General features: G+C 45.9%; 1 protein-coding gene across 2 annotated transcripts in view; it reads right to left on the bottom strand.

Moving 5' to 3' along the window:
- Positions 1-22,457, bottom strand: part of LOC120730666 (A disintegrin and metalloproteinase with thrombospondin motifs 2-like) — a 32,690-nt gene extending 10,233 nt beyond the window's left edge. The window contains exons 1-10 of one of the 2 annotated variants that reach the window (XM_040027114.1): positions 22,256-22,457; positions 20,271-20,719; positions 13,146-13,326; positions 5,415-5,506; positions 5,247-5,330; positions 4,424-4,507; positions 4,002-4,155; positions 3,699-3,804; positions 1,125-1,268; positions 884-1,016 (exon numbers count right to left, since the gene is read on the bottom strand). In XM_040027114.1, coding sequence (XP_039883048.1) covers positions 884-1,016; positions 1,125-1,268; positions 3,699-3,804; positions 4,002-4,155; positions 4,424-4,507; positions 5,247-5,330; positions 5,415-5,506; positions 13,146-13,326; positions 20,271-20,719; positions 22,256-22,343 — 1,515 coding nt within the window. In that variant the 5' untranslated portion in view covers positions 22,344-22,457. Of the gene's footprint in view, positions 1-883; positions 1,017-1,124; positions 1,269-3,698; positions 3,805-4,001; positions 4,156-4,423; positions 4,508-5,246; positions 5,331-5,414; positions 5,507-13,145; positions 13,327-20,270; positions 20,720-22,255 lie in introns of those variants that run through there. The other variant, XM_040027116.1, reaches the window with a different exon arrangement.
- Between the last annotated feature and the right edge of the window lie 1,432 nt (positions 22,458-23,889).

Below are 23,889 nucleotides of genomic sequence, written 5' to 3' on the forward strand. Positions count from 1 at the left end.
TTTCCTCTCAGGATTTAAAACAGATTTTCCACCAGCCTCCAGCCCCTGTTTCCTCTGGCTGCTCCAGTTTGTTTTCCTCACAGAACACAAATGTTTACATCACTTCATCAAAGCCGGCTTCAGTTTCTCTTTTGGCTCGTGGGGAGCAAACTCTTTCATTAACGACTGTTAAACTGTTTTCTCTGCACTTACACTGACAACTTTGTTTTTTCTGCTTAAAAAACAACTTTCTGATAAGGAGACATCGTGTCAGTGCAACAACAGCCATCAATCATCTCCTGAGGTCTAATGTTCAGCTGGAAACTTTGGGTCCTGGCTTTCATCTGTAAGTACCACCCAGCTAAACACTGCTGGAAACCCAACAGTAACTGCTGATGGCAGCAGCCTCGGCCAGCAGAACAGTGGGACCCAGCATCAGCTCCAGTACAAACCCCGCCTTCCACCACGCTGATGCTCATGGTAAAAAATAAAAACAGTCGCTTATGAAACCTGCTGAAGCATGGGCTGGTTCTCAGATGGGACCGAGGTAGAACATGTCCCACAACATGTGGAAAACTTGAAAGAGTGCAGATCCCAGCCGGATCGAGCACTGTATCAGAACAAGTCCGTTCCTCACGACCCAAATCCCCCAAACCCCCACAGCCACGGCTCAGAGCTGATTTAAAGAGACCTGCACAATATCAGGGAGACGTTTTTAGTGTTGGACCTGACTGTCACACTGTTCAATCAAGTTAAAAACCTAAATGAAAGTTATTGGAAAGATTAAGTATTTTCCTGTACCTGGTGTTTATGTGAGTTTTATATTGTTTCTCTTTTCTCTGAAATGTTTTCACATAATTTTATAAAGTTAATGCAAATATTTAGTACAGACAGATGGACGTACTGCGGTACAGAGACTGTATCCTGGTCCAAAGTCGAAGCGGCACTGTTGGTCCATGGAGTACTGGAAGCCCGGCAGCTGAGGCTGAGCCGGCCAGTTGTGGTTGAACGGGTCGTCACGCAGACAGTCGTACGTGCTGCAGGCACACAAACCGAGCTCAGTGCATCAGGTTAAGACTTTAGTATTTCTGCTTTGTACATCAGCAACACTTAGTAGACGTTGTAGTATTATTCACAGTACTCACTGCAGGTACTTGTGCAGCTCCCTCCAGCTGCACCTCGACCAGTGGTAACGGTGGAAGGTGGCCTGAACCTGCGGAGACATGATGCTGCCCAAAGGCACGTCGTCACCGCAGTCATTCGCCTCGCCGTCGTGTTGCATACCCAATCTGCATGGACGGAGAGAGACAGAGACTGAAGACAAACAGCAGGACGCTCACTGCAGTCAGTAACTACTGAATGTTGCACAAAGGCGTCTCTCCACACAGACGCCTGAGCACTGCGTGTGTTTCTGAAAACACAACACAGTGAACACGGAAACTGTCTCTGGTTTCCAGAAATGAGAACATGCGTCACGTTCGTGCGTCATGTTTGTGTCATGTCCGTGCGTCATGTTTGTGCGTCACGTTCGTCCATGTTCGTGTGTCACGTTCGTGCATCACGTTCGTCCATGTCCGTGCGTCACGTTCGTGCGTCATGTTTGTGTGTCATGGTCGTGCATGTCCATGCGTCACGTTCTTGCGTCACGTTCGTGTGTCACGTTCGTGCGTCACGTTCATGCGTCACGTTCGTGTGTCATGGTCGTGCATGTCCATGCGTCACGTTCGTGCATGTTCGTGCGTCACGTTCGTCCATGTCCGTGCGTCACGTTCGTGCGTCACGTTTGTGTGTCATGGTCGTGCATGTCCATGCGTCACGTTCTTGCGTCACGTTCGTGTGTCACGTTCGTGTGTCACGTTCGTGCGTCACGTTCATGCGTCACGTTCGTGTGTCATGGTCGTGCATGTCCATGCGTCACGTTCGTGCATGTTCGTGCGTCACGTTCGTGCGTCACGTTCATGCGTCACGTTCATGCGTCACGTTCGTGTGTCATGGTCGTGCATGTCCATGCGTCACGTTCGTGCATGTTCGTGCGTCACGTTCGTCCATGTCCGTGCGTCACGTTCGTGCGTCACGTTTGTGTGTCATGGTCGTGCATGTCCATGCGTCACGTTCTTGCGTCACGTTCGTGTGTCACGTTCGTGTGTCACGTTCGTGCGTCACGTTCATGCGTCACGTTCGTGTGTCATGGTCGTGCATGTCCATGCGTCACGTTCGTGCATGTTCGTGTGTCATGGTCGTGCATGTCCATGCGTCACGTTCGTCCATGTCCGTGCGTCACGTTCGTGCGTCACGTTTGTGTGTCATGGTCGTGCATGTCCATGCGTCACGTTCTTGCGTCACGTTCGTGTGTCACGTTCGTGCGTCACGTTCATGCGTCACGTTCTTGCGTCACGTTTGTGTGTCACGGTCGTGCGTCACGTTCGTGCGTCACGTTCGTGCGTCACGTTCGTGCATGTTCATGCGTCACGTTTGTGCGTCACGTTTGTGCGTCACGGTCGTGCGTCACGTTCGTGCGTCACGTTCGTGCGTCACGTTTATGTGTCATGGTCGTGCGTCACGTTCGTGCGTCACGTTTGTGTGTCATTGTCGTGCGTCACGTTCGTGCATCACGTTCGTGCATCACGTTTATGTGTCATCGTCATGCGTCACGTTCGTGCGTCACGTTTGTGTGTCACGGTCGTGCGTCAGGTTCGTGCGTCACGTTCATGCGTCACGTTCGTGCGTCACGTTCGTGCGTCACGTTTATGTGTCATGGTCGTGCGTCACGTTCGTGCGTCACGTTTGTGTGTCATTGTCGTGCGTCACGTTCGTGCATCACGTTCGTGCATCACGTTTATGTGTCATCGTCATGCGTCACGTTCGTGCGTCACGTTTGTGTGTCACGGTCGTGCGTCAGGTTCGTGCGTCACGTTCATGCGTCACGTTTGTGTGTCATGGTCGTGCGTCACGTTCGTGCGTCACGTTTGTGTGTCATGGTCGTGCGTCACGTTCGTGCATCACGTTCGTGCGTCACGTTTATGTGTCATGGTCGTGCGTCACGTTCGTGCGTCACGTTTGTGTGTCACGTTTATGCGTCACGGTCGTGCGTCAGATTCGTGCGTCACGTTCATGCGTCACGTTTATGTGTCATGGTCGTGCGTCACGTTCATGCGTCACGTTATTGTCATGTCGTGCGTCACGTTATGCGTCACGTTGTGCGTCACGTTCGTGCATGTTCGTGCGTCACGTTCGTGCGGCACGTTTGTGCGTCACGTTCGTGCATGTTCGTGCGTCACGTTCGTGCGGCACGTTCGTGCTTCACGTTTGTGCGTCACGTTTATGTGTCATGGTCGTGCGTCACGTTCGTGCGTCACGTTCGTGCGTCACGTTCATGCGTCACGTTTATGTGTCATGGTCGTGCGTCACGTTCGTGCGTCACGTTCGTGCGTCACGTTTGTGTGTCACGGTCGTGCGTCAGATTCGTGTGTCACGTTCATGCGTCACGTTTATGTGTCATGGTCGTGCGTCACGTTCGTGCGTCACGTTCGTGCGTCACGTTCGTGCGTCACGTTTGTGCGTCACGTTCGTGCATGTTCGTGCGTCACGTTCATGCGGCACGTTCGTGCTTCACGTTTGTGCGTCACGTTTGTGCGTCACGTTCGTGCGTCACGTTCGTGCGTCACGTTCGTGCGTCACCTTTGTGCGTCATGTTTATCCTTAATGTTTGTGTGTCTCACAGATGTCCTGTTTCGTGTGCAGCTACAAAGGCCGAAGAAAATCCGTCCTCCAAGACGAGAACACAGCTTCGATGCAGCTGGCATATGCCCGTAACTGGAGCGTAACCTGCAGACACACATGACAGGGTCAGAGGTCAAGGGTCATTTGCCATCTGGTACCATTGTTAATTCTACACCTGGCAATCAGTGTGGTCGGTTTTTGTAGTATCCTGCTTCAGACTTCAGTGGCCTGGATAACTGAGCACCTACACGGACATTGTGGTAGTAGTACTTCTAGCAGTATCAGTGGTAGTGGGGTATTACCCTGCATGCCGGTGGGGCCGAACTCCTGCCTGGTCAGGTAGATAGTGTGGTCGTGCTGCTCAGCGAGACTCTGCTCTCTGTGCTGGAGATACGACCATCCACATACGTTCTCCAAACTCTTCTGAGGATTCCCCACAGAGATCAGCTCCTGGGACTGATGAAACAGGACGGTGCTTGTTATTATTCCCACACATGCACCTCCTAACAGACAGGTAACCTCTCAAAGCCTGAGGGAAGAACACTGAACTGATTCAGCTGCTCAGACTGCCTCAGGCCTGAATTTAAAAGACCCACAAAGTAGCACTTATTTATGATTTCTGCCCTGAAGACATCTTAAAACACGTTTTTCCTGAACAACTGGAACCCTTCATACAAAGGGCTCTGACCCGGTAGGTTAAGGGGTAGGACTCAGAGTTTGGTACCTTGGTTGGTGACAGCAGGGCGATTCTGACCAGGACAACGTTGATGTTGGCACCCAGTGAGTGGTCTCGATAGATTTCATTAACCTGGAGCAGACAAACATAGCTTTAAAGGAATCCTTACTGTGGTGGAGGCTTTCCTGATTTATGGTACAGTCACCATTTAAACTGGTGAGAGAGCAGAGAAGCATGGTTCACCATCGGCATGAATCAGAGCCCCTCCTGAATCCAAGCGTGACTTTACATTCAAGTAAACTCAGCCTTTATGCACTGCTGTTGTGTAATCTGACTCTAAATACACCATTAAACAGCTAATTATTACTTAGCTTAGCTAACAGTCATGTTAGCTGTTCAGTTAGCTGAATATGTGTCTAAGCTCTTACCTCAAACGTTTGACTGTAGACATTTCAGCTGTTTACAGTATGCATACTATGAGTTACCAGGCAGACTTTCAGCTGATCATTTCTCACATTTTTAACTAGCTACAACTATAACCCATGTTTCATGAGACATTCAATAATCTCTCACTCCTCCCTTTGATCAATGACCGGTCCTTTAAACATTCCTTTTAGCTCTTTCACCAAAATTAACTTGATAAAATAATCTTGATTCTTTAAATAAAATATATTTTCTGTTGTTTTTCCACTTTAGGTAGCTGAATCCATCCACGCCCTCCCAGCTGCTGCAGATGTGACGTAAACAGCGATGTTGACACATCCTTGATTAAACTGGTTCTGCTCAGGACTGGTTTCCCTGGGCTTCTCTCCACTGTGTCCTCTCTATGGTTGACTTTATCCCTGAGCTGAGAATCTGTGTTTCCACTTACTATGTTCATCAGTGTCAGGAGATATTTCTGAATGTGGTCTCGGCCGTGGAAAAGAAGAACAGAATAATCCACCGCCAAGAAGACCTAGGGAGAGGAAAACAGAGCAAGAGTTAAAACGTTGAGTAAGCTCTGCCATCAGCAGCATATCATCTCTCACAGTCCACTAACCTCGATGTGAAACAGCTCCGCCTCCTCGATGTAGCGTCTCCTTCGAGCGGATCCTGAGGCCACGTTCAGGTTCAGGGAACCGAAGAGAGGACCTGGAGACAAACGAATGAACCATTACACCCCTGAAAACCTCTCCATCAGTTTCTAAGAGTTCAAACACTCAGCGCTGGTTTAAATTTCTGTTGTTTTATATAAATGTTGGAACCAACAGAGCTGAACTCTCTGCTGAGAGTGTGTGTGTCTGTGTGTGTCTGTGTGTGTCTGTGTGTGTCTGTGTGTGTGTGTCTGTGTGTGTCTGTCTGTGTGTCTGTGTGTCTGTCTGTGTGTGTGTGTGTGTGTGTCCTGCCATGTTTCCTGGGACAGCTCCAGTTTCCTCTCTGATTCTTTCCTCAGACCTCTCCATGGAGGTTATCGTGGTGATGACACGCTGCAGAAATCCACAGATGGCTCCGCCCACAGCTGGCTCCTCCCCCTGCACAGACTCAGTGCAGCGTCCCTGCCTCCACGTGAGCAGCTCTTCAGCTCAGAGGTGGAGTTAGGACTGCAGCGGTGCTGAGGTTTGGGAGCTCATTCTTTGCCTTCATTCCTTCGGCTGCTCACAGCCTGGAGGTTTCCTTTGGAAACTGGACAGAGTCCAGGGATTTGGGATTTTTCCATTAAGTTTCCCGCAGTTACTCCCAGCATTCCCAAACACAGAGCGCTGTGACGATAAGTCCAGTTTAGCACGAGTGCTTCAGAACTCACCTCAGGCTTTATGATGCTCGCAGCCTCTGGGTTGTTTCTCTGGTGGTTTCATGGTTTGTTCATCGTGTTTATTTAAAGCATGAAGTTAGAAACACTCAGAGCTCACAGGTGAAACACTCACCTGGTCTCCTGCAGGTAAACAAAGCAGATCTACACCAACAAACTCAGCTTAGAGTCCCCGTCCCCAGACATGTGACCTAACAGCAGTCGGAGACCTCTCAGTCCTCAAGGTACTCATATGTACCTGAACTCAGCATGTGCCATCTCGATGCACACTCAGGCATCCAGGTAAGTGAAGCTCCAAAAGTTGATTCTGTTCATCTGGATGTTTTCAGTGGGAGAAACGTTTCGTCATCATCAGGTGACGTCTTCAGTCTCAGCTGACTGCAGGTCTCCAGCCTCATAAACAGGACATTTGCATAATGACTGAAACCAGCTTCAGAATTATGCAAATTCTCATGACCATTGCTCAACGACCATCGATCAACAACCACTGATCAACAACCACTGATCAACAACCATTGATCAACAACAATTGATCAACAACCACTGATCAACAACAATTGATCAACAACCACTGATCAACAACCACTGATCAACAACCATTGATCAACGACCATCGATCAACAACCACTGATCAACAACCACTGATCAACAACCACTGATCAACAACAATTGATGAACAACCACTGATCAACAACAATTGATCAACAACCACTGATCAACAACCACTGATCAACAACAATTGATCAACAACCACTGATCAACAACCACTGATCAACAACCATCGATCAACAACCACTGATCAACAACCACTGATCAACAACCACTGATCAACAACAATTGATCAACAACCACTGATCAACAACAATTGATCAACAACCACTGATCAACAACCACTGATCAACAACAATTGATCAACAACCACTGTTCAACAACCACTGATCAACAACCATCGATCAACAACCACTGATCAACGACCATCGATCAACGACCATCGATCAACAACCACTGATCAACAACCAATGTTCAACAACCACTGATCAACAACAATTGATCAACAACAATTGATCAACAACCATCGATCAACGACCATCGATCAACGACCATCGATCAACAACCACTGATCAACAACCACTATTCAACAACCACTGATCAATAACAATTGATCAACAACCACTGTTCAACAACCACTGATCAACAACCATCGATCAACGACCATCGATCAACGACCATCGATCAACAACACTGATCAACAACCACTGATCAACAACCACTGTTCAACAACCACTGATCAACAACAATTGATCAACAACCACTGATCAACAACCACTGATCAACAACCACTGTTCAACAACCACTGATCAACAACAATTGATCAACAACCACTGATCAACAACCACTGTTCAACAACCACTGATCAACAACAATTGATCAACAACCACTGATCAACAACCACTGTTCAACAACCACTGATCAACAACAATTGATCAACAACCACTGATCAACAACCACTGATCAACAACAATTGATCAACAACCACTGATCAACAACCACTGTTCAACAACCATCGATCAACGACCATCAATCAACAACCACTGATCAACAACCACTGTTCAACAACCACTGATCAACAACAATTGATCAACAACCACTGATCAACAACCATCGATCAACAACAATTGATCAACAACCACTGATCAACAACCATCGATCAACAACCACTGATCAACAACCACTGTTCAACAACCATTGATCAACAACAATTGATCAACAACCACTGATCAACAACCACTGATCAACAACAATTGATCAACAACCACTGATCAACAACCACTGTTCAACAACCATCGATCAACGACCATCAATCAACAACCACTGATCAACAACCACTGTTCAACAACCACTGATCAACAACCACTGATCAACAACCACTGTTCAACAACCATCGATCAACAACAATTGATCAACAACCACTGATCAACAACCATCGATCAACAACCACTGATCAACAACCACTGTTCAACAACCATTGATCAACAACAATTGATAAACAACCACTGATCAACAACCACTGATCAACAACAATTGATCAACAACAATCGATCAACAACCATCGATCAACGACCATCGATCAACGACCATCGATCAACAACCACTGATCAACAACCACTGTTCAACAACCACTGATCAACAACAATTGATCAACAACCACTGTTCAACAACCACTGATCAACAACCATCGATCAACGACCATCGATCAACGACCATCGATCAACAACCACTGATCAACAACCACTGATCAACAACCACTGTTCAACAACCACTGATCAACAACAATTGATCAACAACCACTGATCAACAACCACTGATCAACAACCACTGATCAACAACCACTGATCAACAACAATTGATCAACAACCACTGATCAACAACCACTGTTCAACAACCACTGATCAACAACAATTGATCAACAACCACTGATCAACAACCACTGATCAACAACCACTGATCAACAACCACTGTTCAACAACCACTGATCAACAACAATTGATCAACAACCACTGATCAACAACCACTGATCAACAACAATTGATCAACAACCACTGATCAACAACCACTGTTCAACAACCATCGATCAACGACCATCAATCAACAACCACTGATCAACAACCACTGTTCAACAACCACTGATCAACAACCACTGTTCAACAACCACTGATCAACAACCACTGATCAACAACCATTGATCAACAACCATTGATCAACAACCACTGATCAACAACCACTGTTCAACAACCACTGATCAACAACCATCGATCAACAACCACTGATCAACAACCACTGATCAACAACCACTGATCAACAACCACTGATCAACAACCACTGTTCAACAACAATTGATCAACAACCACTGATCAACAACCACTGTTCAACAACCATCGATCAACAACAATTGATCAACAACCACTGATCAACAACCATCGATCAACAACCACTGATCAACAACCACTGTTCAACAACCATTGATCAACAACAATTGATAAACAACCACTGATCAACAACCACTGTTCAACAACAATTGATCAACAACCACTGATCAACGACCATTGATCAACAACCATTGATCAACAACCACTGATCAACAACAATTGATCAACAACCACTGATCAACAACCATTGATCAACAACCATTGATCAACAACCACTGATCAACAACCATTGATCAACAACCACTGATCAACAACAATTGATCAACAACCACTGATCAACAACCATCGATCAACAACCACTGATCAACAACCACTGATCAACAACCACTGTTCAACAACCACTGATCAACAACAATTGATAAACAACCACTGATCAACAACCATCGATCAACAACCACTGATCAACAACAATTGATCAACAACCACTGTTCAACAACCACTGATCAACAACCATCGATCAACAACCACTGATCAACAACAATTGATCAACAACCACTGATCAACGACCATTGATCAACAACCATTGATCAACAACCACTGATCAACAACAATTGATCAACAACCACTGTTCAACAACCACTGTTCAACAACCATCGATCAACAACCACTGATCAACGACCACTGATCAACAACCATCGATCAACGACCATCGATCAACGACCATCGATCAACAACCACTGTTCAACAACCACTGATCAACAACAATTGATCAACAACCACTGATCAACGACCATTGATCAACAACCACTGATCAACGACCACTGATCAACGACCATTGATCAACAACAATTGATCAACAACCACTGTTCAACAACCATCGATCAACAACCACTGATCAACGACCATTGATCAACAACCACTGATCAACAACCACTGATCAACAACCACTGATCAACGACCACTGATCAACGACCATTGATCAACAACAATTGATCAACAACCACTGATCAACGACCATTGATCAACAACCATTGATCAACAACCACTGATCAACAACCACTGATCAACAACCATTGATCAACAACAATTGATCAACAACCACTGTTCAACAACCATCGATCAACAACCACTGATCAACAACCACTGATCAACAACCACTGATCAACGACCATCGATCAACGACCATCGATCAACAACCACTGTTCAACAACCACTGATCAACAACCATTGATCAATAACCACTGATCAACAACCACTGATCAACAACCACTGTTCAACAACCACTGATCAACAACCACTGATCAACAACCATTGATCAACAACCATTGATCAACAACCACTGATCAACAACCACTGTTCAACAACCACTGATCAACAACCATCGATCAACAACCACTGTTCAACAACCACTGTTCAACAACAATTGATCAACAACCACTGTTCAACAACCACTGATCAACAACCACTGATCAACAACCACTGTTCAACAACCACTGATCAACAACCACTGATCAACAACCACTGATCAACAACCATTGATCAACAACCACTGATCAACAACCACTGTTCAACAACCACTGATCAACAACCATCGATCAACAACCATTGATCAACAACCACTGATCAACAACCACTGATCAACAACCACTGATCAACAACCACTGTTCAACAACCACTGATCAACAACCACTGATCAACAACCATTGATCAACAACCATTGATCAACAACCACTGATCAACAACCACTGTTCAACAACCACTGATCAACAACCATCGATCAACAACCACTGTTCAACAACCACTGTTCAACAACAATTGATCAACAACCACTGTTCAACAACCATCGATCAACAACCACTGATCAACGACCACTGATCAACAACCACTGATCAACGACCACTGATCAACAACCATCGATCAACGACCATCGATCAACGACCATCGATCAACAACCACTGATCAACAACCACTGATCAACAACCATTGATCAACAACCACTGATCAACAACCACTGATCAACAACCACTGATCAACAACCACTGATCAACAACCACTGATCAACAACCATTGATCAACAACCATTGATCAACAACCACTGATCAACAACCACTGTTCAACAACCACTGATCAACAACCATTGATCAACAACCATTGATCAACAACCACTGATCAACAACCACTGATCAACAACCACTGATCAACGACCACTGATCAACAACCATCGATCAACGACCACTGATCAACAACCATCGATCAACGACCATCGATCAACGACCATCGATCAACAACCACTGATCAACAACCACTGATCAACAACCACTGTTCAACAACCACTGATCAACAACCACTGTTCAACAACCACTGATCAACAACCACTGATCAACAACCATTGATCAACAACCACTGATCAACAACCACTGTTCAACAACCACTGTTCAACAACCACTGATCAACAACCACTGATCAACAACCACTGATCAACAACCATTGATCAACAACCACTGATCAACAACCACTGTTCAACAACCACTATCTTTACTTGAGTAGCTGTTTTTCTGACCACTTCGTGCTCACATTGTCAGAACAAGCTCGGTAGCGTCATGTGTCTCACTCACTCTCAGGTAAAACTAAAGTCAAATGAAGCTTCATTACTGAATTCCTGATTACAAAAACCAAGAAAGACACAAGAAACCCAACCTGAGAGAGCAGAGAGGAAACCCCGGGAACACAGCCCGACATCATCTAACTCAGTGGTTCCCAGACTTTTTTGCTAGCCCCCCCTTTGTTTTACAAGAAAAATGTTTACCTTTTTTGCGTCACGCAAAAGATATGTGCCTTTTTTCACGTCACACTGTGCGCCACGTTATTGTTTACATGAGATGAATTGCAGATTCTGTCTCTGTTTTTCCTGTGTAATAATATTCAACATTGATATCAATACACTTTTCAAAAAACGCCTTTCTGTGCAAAATGGGTTTAAAAACATAAACAGCTGTGGGATCCTGTTAGTCTGTGATTTGAACCGGGGGAACAAATCGTGGCAGGATCAGCCTGATGTTATTTGTATCCCGCTGTAACTTTACTGTATAAAGAGCTCACATCTCCAACATGTCAGGAGTAGTTAGTCATTACAACAAGTGTTTATGAACTAAAAATCAAGAATGTGGGATCCTGTTTGTCCGTGATTTGAAGAGCCCAGCGCTGCTCCCGACGCAGGGAAAACCAATCCTGCAGGGAGACCTACCTCTGCACCTGTGCAGGTGAAGCCAAAGGGAAGATTTGCTTCACCATATTTTCTAGTCTTTGGCTTAGAATGAAGTTGGTTTGGAAACATATTCAGCGATGCTTCATCTCCTGCTTTGCGTTTGTGGAGGCGCCGTGCTAGCAGTGTCCAAGCCTTGCTTTTTCTTTTTTTGCCTTCTCATACCGCGCCCCCCCCCCCCCCCCCCCCCCTGCCATGGCTCTGTGCCCCCCCCGAGGGGGCGGGCTCCACACTTTGGGAAGGTCTGATCTAATTGAACATGATGCACACAGGACAAGTGACTGTCAAAATAAAACAGGAAGTGACAAACACACCGATACACATGTACTTGAGAGGCCAAAGTAACAATAGAGACAAAGCTGACTACACACAAGCGATAACACAGAAACCAGACATGGGAGAGACCAGAGGCCAGGAAAAACGAACAAGATCAAAACATATGCAGGCAAAGATCCAACCTGACAACTACAACATCAAACAGAAAACACTGACTATAAAACCCAGGATCATGACACTTTTGGTTTAACAGACTTCATTTTACGTCACTTCAAACATCAAACACATAACAGGCTGTTTGTGTGTTAATCACACGGGGGCGTGGCATGGAAACAGACCTGAGTGTTTGCCTGCTTCTCTGTGGGACTCTGTTTTTATCTGTTTTGTTTTTGCCACAGAACGACAGCAGTGTGCGTCAGCATCGAGCTCGCTCTACAGAAGAGGAGCGAGCATGAAGCGAGGAACGCTTTTAAGTGTCAGCTAATCTGAAATGCAGCGTTTCAGTCTGAGTCTCACCTTGGACGAAGTCATCAGCTGTGTGATTGACAGCTGAGTTCTTCTTCACGGCCGAGGAGCGATAAATGATGTGCCGCCGCCCCTCCTCCTCCACCTCCTCTTCCTCTCCTCCTCCTCCCAGCCTCCATCGATCCAGCGGCTCGATGAAAAACTCCTCCTCGCCGGTGCGGACCATCCCTGCCTGGGAGACACGAGAGCGTTAATCTGAGCCAGCATTAATCAGTCTGAACGATTATTATTACAACATCAGTCAGCAATACTTCAGCATTTTTACAGTATCATTGTTCCAGAGACCGATGCAGTGAACAGTGAGGGTCAGATTACTGCCTTTCCCAAAGGAAACACCTGAAGAGGAACAGGTGATACCAGTAAAACCAATTAAACACCTGGAATGAAACAGGTGAGCCAACAAGTGCCAGGAAGGAACACCTGGAGGACTCAAAGGAGCTTGGAAAGAAAAGCGTCTGGACTTCTTTAAGTTGCTTGAAGACGTTTCACCTCTCATCCGAGAAGCTTCTTCAGTTCTTGGGTCAAATGGTGGAGAGTCCCAGATTTAAGCCCTGTGGGAGTTCCCCCCCCCCCCCCCCCCCCCCTCAAAGGGGGACAAAAGGACCCCTGATGATCCTTTACCTTCACAGACATCTGGAGGAATCAGATGATAAAACTGAAGAGCAGAGCTCACAGCTGTGTTTATCAGTGAAAGTAAGAACGTGTCCATCAGATAAAGACTCCGTGGGTCTGTCCCACTGCACAGTCACGTCTTTTATTCGTCAGGTTTGGTCCACTGAAGGTGTGTTTTTGTAACGCCAGGTGACGTCTTATTTTTGACGTCTAGCGTCGTCTCTATGACCTCAGTGTGTGTGGCCTATTTAGAGTCCAGATGTGGTCGTGGTGGATGTCTTTTCAACGACAAACTTAGACTAATTGTAGATGTCGTGCTTCTACGTGTGCAGGCTCTGTAGTCCTGTGTTTCCAGAGGGAGGAGGACTTGTTGCTGTAGAGCATGGCTGTTCAACTAAGAAGTTAGTTGGGCCAGATTTTCAAACCGAGGAATTTATCTGGGCCAGATATTTTTTTGCAGCCAGTAAGCAGCAGATCATGATCAATTTCAAACCCACACAACTGTATTGAAAAACAAGTAATTTTTTTTATTCCTTTTTCCCCTGTAAATCTGGTGACCTCTCACAAATGCACACCAAAAGGTCCATTTAAAAAAGGGGAGCTATAACTAAACTATTTTTTTGCACATTTGAAATAATAATATTAAAAAAAAACATTTTGATAATTCCCTTTCAAATTAAAATAAATATTTTGCTGACCACTCACTTTTCCTGCCATGGATGGAGCCCCATCTGTCACAAGTATACAGACACGCTTCATATCCATTTTCCTCAAAAAGAGCTGAAATCTTCTCAAACATTATTTTGCCAGCTGTGTGTCCCTCTAATGCAGGGCTCTAGAGTGCGACCAATTTGGTCGCAAATGCGACCAAATTTTTCAGTGGTGCGACTAAAAAAAATATTTGGTTGCACCTGTGCGACCAACTGTTCGGGGTCCAGTTGAAAGTGCAGGTGGAAGTGGGAGGTGAGTAGCTTGAATAAAGCGATATCAATTCATTAAATCCTGAATCGGCTTTTAAATAGGGATGGGTATCGTTTAGGTTTTATCCGATACCAGTACCAAGCCGGTACTTTTGAAACGGTGCCGGTGCTCAAACGGTGCTCAAACCGGTGCTTAAAGAATGGAGAACACAAAATTGGTCCAAAAACCTCTCATGTTCAGCTGGTTTTTTGTAAAAAGATAACAATGTTAGCCTTTTCTGCAGCTATGGGGCATATATGGTATCACTCTTGGCTGGAAGCAGTGCTTAAACAATGGAAAAAACAAAAACTTTGTCCTAAACCTCTCATGTTTAACTGTTTTCCACTTTTTCTTTGGTCATTTTAGCCTTTTTGGCCAGGGTGAAGGGAGCATCTGCCATCAAACAAGAAGACAGCCGCATGTAGCTAAGATGATGTTTGCTAGTTCACCTTACCTGCATTAATGTAATAACGTGGTTAGCCTACTCAACGTAAATTACACACGAACAACATTAAGCTACTCACGCAGAGAAGAACGGCTGCTGCTGCATCATCATCCTCATCATTTCTGCTACACTGGCAGGGCTAGGGGCCAGGACTCTCCTCTTCGGGTTTTTGGGGATGTTGCTAACTCCGGGTCTGATAACAGGCACCACACCCGCAGTAGATGTGCTCGGTGTGAGGTCTCGCAGCAAGCTATCAAATATGGCGCATTTCTGGGCTTTTAAAAAAAACGCTATGCGTCGCCAGGTGTTTCATCAGAGTCGAGGTGTTACCTCCTTTGACAGTATCACAGTATCAGCTTAAAGCACTTGTTGCAGGCTGCTGAGTTTGCATCTTTTGCTGTGAAGTACAGCCAGACTTTTGACCGCTTCGCCTTGGACATTTTTAATCTGTAGCTCTGCTCTAAAAGAACGTACGTACCTGTGTCCGCCTACTATCCTCGGAAACGTAAAATGATTGGCTAGAAGTGTATCACAGCTCAGGAAAAAAAAGCACCGAAATAAAGCACCGAAATGTGCGCTGCTTTTCGGTCTGGTTACTACCGTTTATGTCAGAACCGGTGCCGGACACCGGTACCCATCCCTACTTTTAAATATAACTGTGTTTTGCCAGAAACGCCAGATTCTCAGATTAAAGCTCACAAAACCATTTCAACAACAACCAAACAGCAGATGAGAGCAGGTACACGGACTCCACACAAAGACGTAAACACAGACCCGACGCATCAGAATCAACTTTGTCTTTCTCGGCTTTCTCACCCGACGGCCCGTAGACGGACACGCTGTCGGAGCTTAGCGATTCTGATGCGTCCGGTCCGCGCTGTGTTTACGTCTTTTTGCGCTGATTCTGAGCTGCAGGTTTTGTTTCTCTCCAACCAAAATTCACCGAGCCAGCAGCAAAAGAAGCAGCAAACTGCGCTTCACATTTGATCAATGTCGTCATGAATTTTGCTGTTTTGCTTCCACGACTATTAAAATCACACTCCATGCACAGCTAGCTCTCTCTCTCTCTCTCTGTACTTCAAGAACAGTTTCCCGTCTCCAATCTCTGTTTTCTGTATTATTCATTCGCTTATTACCCACCAGTCTACCGTTGTTTACAGCACTGTGGCTGCTGTCTTTTTCTTTTCTTTTTTCACTTAAATGACCTCGGACAACTATTTTTTCTGTTGTTCAATACTGAAGGAATTTAAACTTTATATGCAGAACATTGCAGAATATTTTTAAGGTTATCTGCTATAAAAAGCCCGACCAGGAAAATCTCCTTCATGTTTTTCTGTTTTATTCTCAGTTACTTTCACACAAAGGCATCTGCTGTGATGTTCACAATTCTGATGAAGTCAGTACTGATAAATGATCAGAATTATAATATTTCTGACTGTCTGAGGCTAAGTTGAATCGAATCGGGACTTTGAAAACCGGAATCGAATGGATTATAGAAATTAGTGATGATACCCAGCCCTAGTGAGCAGCCTAGGCACGACAGAAGTGGATGTAGCTGTAATAGGAAAAGAACTATTGCTAACTTTTCTGTTAAGTTAAGGCCTGATCCGCTGCTGACCGACATCGATGGAGATCACTAGCTGCCCGATGCGCCGCCCGGCGTAGGAGGAACTAAGTCTAAGTCTCCTGAGATTGCTCTGGAAAGTTTGTGTAGAAAATCTGGTGTTTGTCATTGTGGTGCCTTCGTAAGTACAGCAACACACTCACTGCAAATTAAACACATTGGTTTGGCATTTGGATTTGGCGGTAAAATGAATAAGTATTTGTCAGTCCAGGCAGGGTTCATTGTCAATTTTGCGCTTTTGGAGTGAGAAAGACATGCTGTTGTCGCATCATATATTACGATGATTGTTTAATATGTTTACATCTCGGTGCATTGTGGGTTAAATATTGCTAGGCTACTAGGAGTGTTGCATTGAAAGTCTACACTACGCTGTAGGAATTTTTAATTTTTTAAATTTTTAAAAATTAATGAATTAATTTTTTGCGTTTTCTCTGTGTTTCTGCCAGGACCACAGGCAGGGCCACTCGCAGGTTGCTTCTGGGCCGCATTTGGCCCGCGGGCCGCCATTTGAATAGGCTTGCTGTAGAGAAACATCATGTGTGAAGGACTACAGAGAGATCATTGGACGTCTCCAAGATGGCGTGAGCTCTTTAGCTAAAACAGTGAGCAGCTGCTCTGTGGATGTGTCACAGAACTGTCACAGACAGTTTCAAAATGTGAGCATCAACAAAGACCGAGCAGATAGTCCGGTTCACACAGACCACCGCAAACTTCCTCTTACAAAGCTTTTCACAATAAAACAGGATAAAGATAGATTGTCAGGTTTCCCAGCTCGCTGACCCAGGGTTTGTGTTTATGGTGATTCGGACTCTTGTTTATTTATCATCATGTTCTCTGTGTTTATATTTCCTAGTACACTCTGGGGTTATTTCATTATTCCTAGTTCAGGTTGTTTCCTTAGTCTCTGGTCCTCTTCATGTCTCTGTCCTTCCCTCAGCGTTTCCCCAGGTAAGTCAGGTTCGTCTTCATGTTGCCAAGTTTTCTGTTTCACAGTCTCCCTCGCCCTATCTCGCCCCTCACCCTCTCTCTCCTCCCTCTGCTCCTGGTTTGGTCAGCCTGTGTCTCTGTGTGTTCTCCCAGTACTTCCTGTTTTACTTTGATAGTCTCGTGTCCGGTGTCTCGTGACAGTTCCACCATCAGGTCTTTTTGTGTGGAGTTTGCATGTTCTCCCCGTGTTTGCGTGGGTTCCCTCCGGGTACTCCGGCTTCCTCCCACCATCTAAAGACATGCAGTTAGTGGGGATAGGTTAACTGATTAATCCAAATTGCCCATAGGTGTGAATGTGGGCGCGAATGGTTGTCTGTCTCTCTGTCTCTCTGTCCAGGGTGTACCCCGCCTCTCGCCCTATGACAGCTGGGATAGGCTCAGAAGAAAGCACTTCAAGGGGTTATTAACAGCACCCAAAAGGTCTGATCTGCACGTCTATCAGACATCCAATGTTTAGCAGGGTGGGTCTGTGGGTCTGTGCATCTGTGGGTCTGTGCATCTGTGGGTCTGTGCATCTGTGGATCTGTGGGTCTGTGGATCCATCATCATTAGCAGCTCTGAGTGAGAAGCGTCAGCTCTAAAGCCTCAGTCGTGCTCTGAGTCAGCAGTAAACATGCTGGAGCTGGAAATATAAAATCATAAACTGAGTAAGACTTTTCCCATCATGCACTGCTCCTGCAGTAAACTCCATCAGAGCTTCAGTGCTGAAGTGTTCCTGTTATTGTGTCCACCTCGGTGAGTCTGCAGTTTGTTCCCTGCAGCTTCCTCATTCCTCCTCCTACGCCTCACATCTGTCCTCCACATCTGGCTTCACTCAGTGACTCGGCCCACGCTGTACGAAGCGAAGGTCTCAGTGCGCCACGTTTTACAGCGTCCTCTCTGTTTCTGTCTGACTCCCTGCTGAACTTAAAAGCTTTTATTTTGAAAGTTTTGTGAGCCACATTCGTGACTTTTATTGTTTAAAAATCTTTTTTGTAGATGTTTGGATCAGACGCTCCTCCTGCCTCAAACTGAAGCTTTCAGCTGCAATATGTGGAAAATCAGGAGGCTCCACACACATCGACAGCTGTGGAAACATCTGCATCCATCAGCAGCTGCAGCTTCCTCGCTCAGGACAACGACGATGATGACGATGACGACGATGACGACGATGTTGTTACATCCTTAAATCGTCTCAGAGAGGACAAAAGAAATAAAACTCTCCTGCCTGACTCGGGGACACGTTCCTCTGGGGCTGATATGTTTCCTCCTAACAGTCTTTGTCACTTTGAAACCAAAGTCTGCGTTTTACCTGTCCATGTCTCGAGTCACCTGACAGGTGGGATCACAGAAGCCTGTTAGGTGACTCAGGTGAGTCACTGGTTGATGTCACCCAGGAAACGCCTGATGCTTTGGCTCATGTGATGTCTCAGGTTAGTGACAGATGTTTATGTTTGGACTGAAACCTGAGACGGTCGCCTGATTTGCTCATTAAAGTCCTGCAGACGTTCCTGTGGGCGGGCTTTAGTGTGCTTTAGTGTGTATGAAGCACTGCTCCATCGCCACGCTGACAAGTCTCATCACTGTTTAACAATCGTGTGATATTTATTCATGAAAGCCTGAGTCACAGAGCACTTTAGTAACAGCAGTCCATGACTGCAGACACGCCTCGCTCAGCTCACCACCATCAGCATCAGAGGACCGTGATGAACAGGACGTGAGCGTCTGACTTAGAGAGCGGTGATGGTGAGGCGAGCGCTGTCCGCACAACAGAACGCCACAAACACGTTCAAACCTTTACTGCAAAAGAGCTGTAGAAAGAACACACCTGAGAAGCTGTTTGATACACTGCTGAAGCTATTCACTCATTTACTTTTTCTATTTTTTTCTATTTCTTTTCTACTGGTGCTGAAGTGAGTTTCTGTGGGATAATTAAATAAATCTGTTTCTTTACAGTGAGCTGTAGAAAGAACCACCTGCATGTCTACAGCCTGCTGTGCTGATGATTCTCTACGGCATAACGACCAGGCGATAGCTAAACGTTAGCTAAACATTAGCTAAACGTTAGCTAAACGTTAGCTAAAACAACAAACCCGCAGAGAGCTGAAGGATGGTGTCAGGAGAAACATCTGTGAATGTGATCACTGAACGAGCCGATCATTGACTTTGTTTCAGCTCCTCGGAGACACGAGGAGGACGTCCACAGTCCCATCTCCTCTGAACTCGTCAGGGTGGAGGTCACGCCGTTAACTCCACCCTGGTGATGGTGTTGGCAGGTCAGCTGAGGATGCTCAGTGACCTGTGGACCCTTCCGCAGCTCTGACACTACCGCTCACTTAAGTCACAGTGCAGGAACCGTGTTAGAGTTTCTTCACAGGAACTTCAGGCACTGATTACATGGGACCCTGTGACTAAGTTCACATGACTCAGGATTGGTCCACGACCTGGAGATTGGGAACCTTTGCTCTGATCAAACAGCTGTAAGACGATTGGGTCATGTGATACATACCAGTCCATCACAGTTGCTGATGGCGACTGACGTACCCTCCATGTTGGACACAGTTCCCGTGTAGAAGCAGCCGGTGTCTTCTATTGGCTGAGAGTGGTGCTGTCCTGACTCCTCCCACTCCATGGTGGCGGTGGGGGCGACGAGGCGAGAGTTGGGATGCAGGTGTAGGTGCAATTCCTGCCCGAAGGCAGTTACATTATAGAAAAGCTCCGCCTCCTCTGTCATGTGACTCTGCCCCCACCAACCGTGACTGGGCGGAGCCTGTTGTGAAAAGGGTGTGTCCATATGTCTGTCATTAAAGTCGGTGGGTGTGTCCTCTGATGAGGGGGCGTGCCTTTTCCTGCGATGTAGCTGGCGAGCTGAGATGGAACCTGACAGGAAGCGCCCCTCTGAGTCTGTCCTGATTGGACGAATGATGGCGAACTCCGACAGAACCTGATGGAGAGAATCTGCAGAAGAAGAAGAAGAGTCAGTCACTCCTGCAGCGTCTGTTTCAGGACTGAAGACAATAAAACCTTCAGTTATTTAAACAAACACGTTACTGTTGAACATTCAGACCGACAACACCTGAACCTCACACCTGCAGTTCCTCTGACGTCCAGCAGGAGCAGCACTGAGTCAGTCCCATAGACTCCCATGTTAAAATAAACATGTTTAGAGTCTCTAGTGATAATTCAAACCTGTTTAGATTTGATTAAGGCTTAATGTTTGCATTATTGGGGGCGTGGCCTCTGACAGGTGGTCTTCTAGCTTCACCTGAGCTGGGCCTCTAGACGTGTTTATGCTGTTGGAGCCTTTATAATGACATCATGTGACCGATAACATGGCTCCTGTTAGGTCACTGTACCAACAGAGCATATGAGGAGGCGGAGCCAAAGACTGAGAGCATCCTGTGGTTGGACTCTGACTGGACGCCTCTCACAGAGCGTGTAGATGAGTTTATGACCTGAAACACTTCTGTGCTGTGTTTTGTTTTTACACGGCCACGTCTTTAACATACTCAGACAAAGACATTTTAAATAAAATATATTTTTAATTTTTGTTATCAGAGGATTATTTAATGGTGATCATGAAACCAGTGGGCAGGTACACAGCTGACTGTGGTTTCTGTGTTTTACTTCAAAGACATTACTAATCATTTATAACATGACTCCAGCTGTTTCATCCAGATGTTATAATAAATAAATAAACACTAAAACCTCTGATCCTCCCACACAGGACAGTTTCTACAGGATTACATCAGCTCAGGCTGGACACAGTCTTACTCTGAGAGCAACTCTGTGAGGACGTCTCTGTCCTGGTGGAGATTAGAGAGCAGGACGAGGGTCCTCACACGTATAGAAAGACAAGCTGTACCTACACTGATGAAGAGGAAGGATGAGTGGGCTCTGTCTGAGGTCATGGAGGTCACGCACACACACACACACACACACACACACACACACACACACACTCTCACACACACACGCACACACACACACACACACGCACACACACACACACAAACTGAGTGTCCTCATGAGGACTCAAATAACACTTCACTCCTGAACCTCACTGCATGTGAAGGTCCCCAATTTGTAGAAGTGTCCCCACTGTGATGTGTAAAGGCTTGGTCCTCATGTAGCAGGAATGTGAGCACAAACACACACACAGTGAGGATTTGATGAAATATGATCTGGATGGCTCACATTCCCCAAACGTCTGAAACACGTAAACACTGAGATTTACTGGGAAAACGTGCAGAGGAGGGGCCTCACACCGAGAGCCGCTCTGTGATTGGTCAGTGTGCTGATGGACTGTTTGACTTTGACCTTGACTGCACAGTTCAAAGGTCAGCACGCAGAGCACTGAATGGAAACCACCACAGAAGAAGAGCAGGAGTGTTACTGCATCAGTGCAGCTGCTGTGTAACTGGTGTGCAGATAGAATCAACAGTACTGCAATGTCAGTATTGCAGCATGAGAAGTATTAGAGGAGAGTCTCACCTGTGCTCTGGGTGATGTAAACTGAGTGCAAACAGTGGACGTGCAGCAGAAAGGTGATGATCAATAATCCACAGCGACGCTCCTCCATGCTGACAGTGAGGCAGACACACTGAGACTAACTGCTGAGCAGACTGAGCCTCGGACAGACACTCCTCCACTCCGTCATTATCTCCTCCCTCTGACTGCCGTGTGCAGCACGGTCCTTCCCCTCCAAGCTTTCTGAAGGTCCTGGATCTGGTTTCACACCAACAGTACGGGACAACAGCTGACCCACACACACACAAACACATGAACTTGTTCTTCTATCCTTGTGAGGACCCCAAAAACCTGAACCTGTGCGGATCAGGGACCTGACTTTGTTTCGGTCTGTCAGGCATTTTTATATTGATGAAAGATTTTGATTGGTTGAAGAAATGCAAATGTCACAAGCGCTGCATGGTTTTTTAGTTATTAACCTCATCAAAGTGCTCCCTAAAACAGTGTTTATTACTTTTTAAACAACAATATTCAAGTTTGTCTGAAGCAGTGGCTCCACCTGCTGATGAGCAGCTGCACTTACACTCAGAACAGTAACATGAACTCCATGAAGCTTGCGTTGTAAAAACAAAAGTGTTAGTAAGTGGACTGTTAGAGCTGTATCACATTATAACATGAAACCTTTATCGTTCTAACATATGGTTTCATGTTTGTACATATTATCATGTTATTACAATATTGTAATAACATGATAATATGTTGTACGAACATCCGTTATAATAATGTTTTTTATTGTGAGAGCTGATGTCAGAGCTTCCTGCTGATGGAGCAGCAGCTGCTCTCAGCACTGAGTGATCTTTGGTCTGCACAGGGGTGTCCAACATCAGGCCTGGGGGCCACAACTGGCTTGTCAAAGACCCCCACCCGGCCCACTGGACATCTTTGGAAAATGTAAATGAGGCCAAACATTTAGGAACTTTCACAGGATTTTATTATTTTACAGCTTTTCTGTTATAAACCCCACCGACCGACGCTCAGCACCAGTAGGAACAGGCGAGGTCCGAGGAACCAAAGGACGTCCCCACAGAGCCTTCTCGGCTGATACCCCAACCCTAAAACTCCCGGCGTGTCCACCACTCGGATCAGTTTCCCAAACACTCGTCCCGTTTCCTCGCTGATTCCTGTCGTCACCGCTTTGAAGGAAGTCTTTGACCCGAACGCTGCTCGTCCTAAAATAGTGTTCGCTGAAGCACTTTTACCCACTCCGGTTCTACCGAGGAGGACGATGGTGAGATCTGGATCCATGACCTGAGAACACACACACACGTTTCTGCTGTCATTTGAGTTTCTCTCTGTGTGTCTGTGGAAAGTCTCCTGTGACAAAGTGAACTGAAACCAGCTCTATCTGTGCATGAAGCCAGATAACACACACCAATGAGTTAAACTGCAGGAATGTCTTAAAGACATAAAGACCTGGATGGCCGCTAACTTTCTGCTTCTTAATTCAGATCAAACTGAGGTTATTGTACTCGGCCCTGAAAAGCTTAGAAATATGGTATCTAAGCAGATTCTTACTCTGGATGGCATTACCTTGGCCTCCAGTAACGCTGTGAGGAACCTTGGAGTCATTTTTGACCAGGACATGTCCTTCAATGCAC

Source organism: Simochromis diagramma, unplaced genomic scaffold (assembly GCF_900408965.1).
Source record: "Simochromis diagramma unplaced genomic scaffold, fSimDia1.1 OVJJ01000773.1, whole genome shotgun sequence".
Taxonomy (NCBI): domain Eukaryota; kingdom Metazoa; phylum Chordata; class Actinopteri; order Cichliformes; family Cichlidae; genus Simochromis; species Simochromis diagramma.